This window comes from Taudactylus pleione, unplaced genomic scaffold (assembly GCF_031769625.1).
Source record: "Taudactylus pleione unplaced genomic scaffold, aTauple2 ptg000203l, whole genome shotgun sequence".
In the NCBI taxonomy this organism is placed as follows: Eukaryota; Metazoa; Chordata; class Amphibia; order Anura; family Myobatrachidae; genus Taudactylus; species Taudactylus pleione.
The window spans coordinates 3,059,001-3,065,000 of NW_028284605.1; the positions used below are offsets into that span (position 1 = coordinate 3,059,001).

At 39.3% G+C, this 6,000-nt stretch overlaps 1 protein-coding gene across 1 annotated transcript in view; it reads left to right on the plus strand.

Annotated features, from left to right (window-relative positions):
- The window catches only part of TAOK1 (TAO kinase 1), a 120,618-nt gene that overhangs the window by 113,434 nt on the left and 1,184 nt on the right, over window positions 1-6,000 (plus strand). Inside the window, exons 18-21 of the mRNA XM_088477759.1 lie at window positions 8-247; window positions 1,299-1,511; window positions 1,592-1,774; window positions 2,983-6,000. The exon at window positions 2,983-6,000 is cut by the window's right edge and continues 1,184 nt beyond it. Coding sequence (XP_088333885.1) covers window positions 8-247; window positions 1,299-1,511; window positions 1,592-1,774; window positions 2,983-3,444 — 1,098 coding nt within the window. The 3' untranslated portion in view covers window positions 3,445-6,000. The remainder of the gene's footprint in view (window positions 1-7; window positions 248-1,298; window positions 1,512-1,591; window positions 1,775-2,982) is intronic.

Consider the following 6,000-nt stretch of genomic DNA (forward strand, 5'->3'; position numbering starts at 1 on the left):
TTTCTAGGAGCTGAATAAGAGGCAAACACAGAAGGACCTGGAACATGCTATGTTACTGCGGCAGCATGAGTCCATGCAAGAACTAGAGTTTCGTCACCTCAATACCATACAGAGGATGCGTTGTGAGCTTATAAAGCTACAACACCAAACAGAGCTCACAAACCAGCTGGAATACAATAAAAGACGAGAGCGGGAATTAAGACGCAAACATGTCATGGAAGTCCGGCAGCAACCCAAGAGTCTAAAGGTATAGGCTATGGCATGTTGTTTAGATTGGTGTCTGTCATGCACTGCAAATGTTACAGATTATATCTTTTCATGCAGGTATGTGTGTGTGTGTGTGTGTATATATATATATATATATATATATATATATATATTCACACTAATAATCCGTTATGATCGTGTATTATTTATGTACATTAACAGTTATGTTTGTAAACAAGCATTTAGTTGAATATAGAATTATTTATTTGAATATAACTTTATTTGCATTCCTATTACAGAAAACTATAGTAAAATTAGCCGTAAGGAAGTGTAATTTGCCAGCTCTCCCTTTTGGGCCGGATTAAATTAGCGGCAAAATCAGCTGATTTTTGTCAAATTAAAAAAAAAAAAAAAGGGAGAAAAGTTTTCTCTACCTTTTAAACCAGGAGAGAGAAAAAATGCAAAATCCCTATTTTTGACTAAAAATGTGGGGAATTATTTTAGAACTCATTGGACCAACCGCCCCCTCCCCCACTTCCCCTAATGATACATGATCCTACAGTTTTTTTGAAAATTGCATAATTTGGCGAAAACGGACGGTCACATTTTTTTGAAAGGAAAAAAAAATCCTTGAAAATGGGTTTAACGTATTGGGTTTGGTATTTCGGGGGCGATATGGATGCGTCAAAGTGTTTTTTTTAACATTGCACATGGTTGCAGCAGACACTTTTTTAACGGTTTTTAAAAGTGCACTTTTACAACACGAAAATATACTTGCATCCATTTTAACCTACCCCAAGTTTTGTCATTCCAAATTGGGACAATATCGTGCAGGTGTGTACCCACCCTAAGGCAGTGGTTCTCAAACTCGTGTTTTCCAGGTCACCCAGCAGGTGCACAGGTATAGTCATTACTCTGACACATTTTAAAAGATCCACAGGTGGAGCTAATTATATCACTTGTAATCTGTGAGGAGACCTGGAAGACATGCTTTGTTTGGGGTCTTGAGGAGTGAGTGTTTGAACCTGTGGTCTAAGGTGTATCTGTATGTAGATTTAATGCAACTGATGTGCTTTTTACTTTTTGTTTAGTCTAAAGAGCTACAGATAAAGAAGCAGTTCCAGGACACTTGCAAGATTCAGACGCGGCAGTATAAAGCTTTGAGGAACCACCTTTTGGAAACCACACCAAAGAATGACCATAAGGCTGTTCTCAAACGGCTGAAGGAAGAGCAGACCCGCAAACTGGCAATATTAGCAGAGCAGTATGACCATAGCATTAATGAGATGTTGTCTACACAAGCAGTAAGTAGATACAGTCCCTTGTAGCTTGATTCACTTGATGGAAGAACGTGTGCGAAAGGTAAACGTCTCTTGTTTTGCAGCTGCGCTTGGACGAGGCACAGGAAGCGGAGTGCCAGGTTTTGAAGATGCAGCTGCAGCAAGAACTGGAGCTACTAAATGCTTATCAGAGCAAAATTAAGATGCAAGCAGAGGCCCAGCATGAGCGGGAATTACGTGAACTGGAACAAAGGGTTTCCCTCCGGAGGGCTCTTCTTGAACAGAAGGTATTTGATTTTATGCTCATTTTGAAATGACAACTGAAAACTCTTATTTTGTTAATTGTGATGAGCATTGGAAATACAGGTTGCGTCTACCATATCCAAAATGCTTGGGACCAGGGGTATTTTGGATGACGGAATATTCCATATTTTGGAATATTTGCATTTAATAATGAAATATCTTGGGAATGGGACCCCAATATACACATAGAATGTATTTATGTGTTATATACACCTTATACACACAGAATGAAGGTAATTTCATACAATATATTTAATAATTTGTGCCTTAGACAAAGTTTGTGTACATTGAAACATCAAAAATCAAAGGTTTCATTATCTCAGTCATGCCCAAATTATTCTGTATTTCGGAATATTTGGATATGGGAGACTCAACCTGTACATATGACACATACAGAGTTGCATGCACTTTAGCTGTAATTGCACACTCACTGCATGCACAGAACTAAATTCAGATATTGTGCGTAATCGTGCAGCGGAAGCGGCCCCATTTGTACACTTTGTGTCATTGCTGTCATCAGCCCTGTCCTTGGTGCAAAGACTCCGTCTGCTCTGCTTGGCGCTCAAAGGCTCTTATTTCCCATATCCACCACTCTACATAGCCTGCAATTCTGTCAACAAGTCTTCGCAAAATGTAGTCAATCCATGCCCCAAGCTACTGTACTGGTGTAGGTGGGGGGGTTGTTACTTGGCAATAAAATCTCCCATAAAGAATAATAAAAAAAAATTCAAGTGTGTGTGGATAGCATTAGTGATGGTTTTACATAATGTCATTGATATTCACTTTTCATCACCGTCACACATATGGCTATGCCATCTTATGATCAGGAAATAAAGCTTATTTATGACTTTTTTTCTTTCTTTACTTTGAACATTTGTAGGAAAACCGCTTTCAGAAGTATTCGTCTTCATGTTTTGTCTGTGTTCTTCCATTAAAGGACTTGCCCAGCCATTGCTGATTAATGTCTACAGCTTCATGTAGTCTCCTGGGCAAAATCCGAATGGCACCTGTCTCCCACCTCGTTACACATCCACTTTCAAAATATTTGCAGGAGCTCCGCCAGTGCTTTTGCGGTTTCCATACTGGATGGAGAAAGCATTTAAGTTTCATGGTGATGGAAAATTGCTCTGTACTGTACAGAAAAGTGACCTTTCTCATGTAATATGTGACAATTTCATGTCTCCTTCCTTAGATTGAAGAGGAAATGCTCGCTCTTCAGAATGAACGAACAGAGCGAATACGGAGTCTTCTGGAGCGCCAAGCTCGTGAAATTGAAGCATTTGACTCTGAAAGCATGAGGCTAGGTTTTAGCAACATGATTCTCTCCAATCTCTCCCCCGAGGCGTTCAGCCACAGCTACCCGGGAGCTTCTGGCTGGTCCCACAATCCCACTGGAGGCCCTGGACCCCATTGGGGTCACCCCATGGGAGGCCCACCACAAGCCTGGGGTCACCCAATGCAAGGTGGGCCCCAACCATGGGGTCATCCCTCAGGGTCTGTGCAAGGTGTCTCTCGTGGTAGTACAATGGGGGTCCGCAACAGCCCCCAGGCTCTGAGGCGGACAGCTTCTGGGGGACGGACAGAGCAGGGAATGAGCAGGAGCACAAGTGTTACTTCACAGATATCCAATGGTTCACACATGTCTTATACATAACTGCAAAAAGAACTTAACGGCCATTCCTATTGACCATTCAACACAAACTGCCTACAGATGTCCTCACAGCAGCTTTCTCAATGGTACTGAGCAGCTGCAAAATTAAGGCTTCCTACACATGCTGAATTTTAATTGTTTTGTACAGGGTTCCATGTATGTGTGTTATCTACAATTTGATTGCATTGGCTGCTGGGTTTAGATTGGGAAGAAGTGGGAGGGAGAAGGAAGTAAGGCATGTGGCTTGTGATGAAAGTGAACATTTTAGTTTTGAATTGCTTGGGAAAGCGAACTTGCCTAACAGAAGCTATACACTTACACAAGTTCACCTTAAAAAAAAAAACTATATCCGCACTTTGAGCACTTGGTACATTCCCTGGCTCTCATTATTAATCACTACACTCCTATAGGTCATTGTCATTTCTCACTCTCCAGTGATAGTCCAATCCGTTGTGGAGTGAGAGATTAGCACATCTGGTTTTTAAATAGACAGATTACAATGGTCATGCCGATCATTGTTTAGGTTTGTGAATTATTCTATACAACTTGTTAATGTGTCAAATTATTTTAGCTTTAATTAGGCCAAAAATTGTTTCATTGTATTCTTATGTTTAGTTTGTTGCTGCTTATTACAGGAATTTTTCTGGAGTATTCTATTACACTGATATTGATGATTCTTCCAGCACTACGGATTACATGCATATCCTGTTCTCATGCAGAGGCTTTCTGCACTGGTCACCTATTTTTATTTTCTTTCACTGCTAGACTAGATCATCTGTTTAAGGCACACTTGTGATTCTAGATGTGTCTCGTATATCATAAGGTGCGGTCCTATTTCCTGTACAATAGCCAAAATATTTACAGATGTTTGGTTAATAGCAGCTGTTTATTATTTTGTTGTATTTGGTTAGAGCACAGCAATTGAATGTCTGTCTGAGCTCCCTCTCTCTTCTTGCTTTGTATGAGGTATACGCATCGGCCATGCTGTCTGGCAGCCTAATAGACATTTATGATGTTGCTGTGCTTTGTGGCTCTTTAGTTCTTGTGAACATCACAGAAAGCACAGAAGACGTAACCAATATAGCAGTAAACTTTATATCTTTTATACCCACAATATTCTTTTCTTCATTATCTCTTTATCTGTTTGCATATCCTCATTTTGTCACAGTCCTTTAATAGCCATTTGCTCTATTTGGTGTTCAGCTAAGGGGTACTCCTGTTAGTCAGTAGTTTCCCATACTACCACTTTGACTGTAACAGAAAGTGGGAATATCTCCAGTGCACCAATTCCTCCATTAATTTACAAGTTAGTGCTGTCCATAGATGGATGCTGACTGTTAATTAATGTAGTGACAAGCCATAGTGGTTGGGTTTAGACCCCAGACCACCATTGTTTGGTGCAGTGAAACATATATTGGCTTATATTAGAACCCTGACCAGTGAATAGTACTTCTCACCCACTTAGCTTGTCACTGCTCCAGTTAATGGTGATCATCCAGCAGTGGACAGCACTAACCTGTAAATTAATGGAGATATCCCCCCTACCTGTTATATGCACAAAGAGCTTTTTAAAGTGGATAATCAAGTTAATGACTCTCGTACAATTTTATCTATTTAGGTTCTATTATTAGTGGTAAAGGGTCCTGCTGAGGAGATTTAGGTGGACTGCACAGAAAGTAAGAGGAGTTTTAAAGCATAGACAGGATATTTTTGCTGGCCTGTGAGGGTAGAAATATAATTTACCAGTAAAACAGTATGTCTCAGCCTGAAACGTGCTGAACTGTGTATAGTTCCAGCCCTGCAGTTCTGTTAGAACAAATGTTAAACGGTATGAAAGCAGCATTACAAGTTACACCAGTATTTCTGTTTGTCAGAATCCCTACGAGAGAATATTAGAGATCTCATGGTTCAGAACGTATCATTCTATTTAAAATGCCTATGCCACATTTTTATTTGTTCTGTCATCCTCACTGCAGTAAAGATTAGGTTATGTCACAGTAGTTAAACAGGTCTGTATATATATATATGTGTGTGTGTGTGTGTGTGTGTATATGTATGTGTGTGTGTGTGTGTATATATATATATATATATATGTGTATATATATATATATATAATGCATTTTGTGATTGAGAGAATTAAGTAAATATTACAGAAAAAAATATTTCTGCACATTATTTTCTTTGTCATTTAATACATGGACAAAATAAGGATCTTGTAGTTACTTTTTTAATGACATTAAAGTATACTTTATGGCTATTGGACTCCGCACAAAGAATAACCCAAGAGAAATCTGAGCCTGTTTCATATTGTGTAAGCAAGTTATAGCTTCTGTAGAGTGTCCTTACTCTTCTGTTTTTTGCCCAACTAAATTTTACTTTTACCTATCAGAGCAGACAGGTTCCATTCAGGTGTGTATGATAAGAGTGGATGTTTTCTAATTGTCAAAGGAGAAATAATTAACAATTTCATCTGTTGCTTTGGTCACGTCTAATCATCGTATAGGTGTCTGTTACTGTAAAACCGTGCAATTTGCACAAGCGCCCTCATTGAGCTGTTTT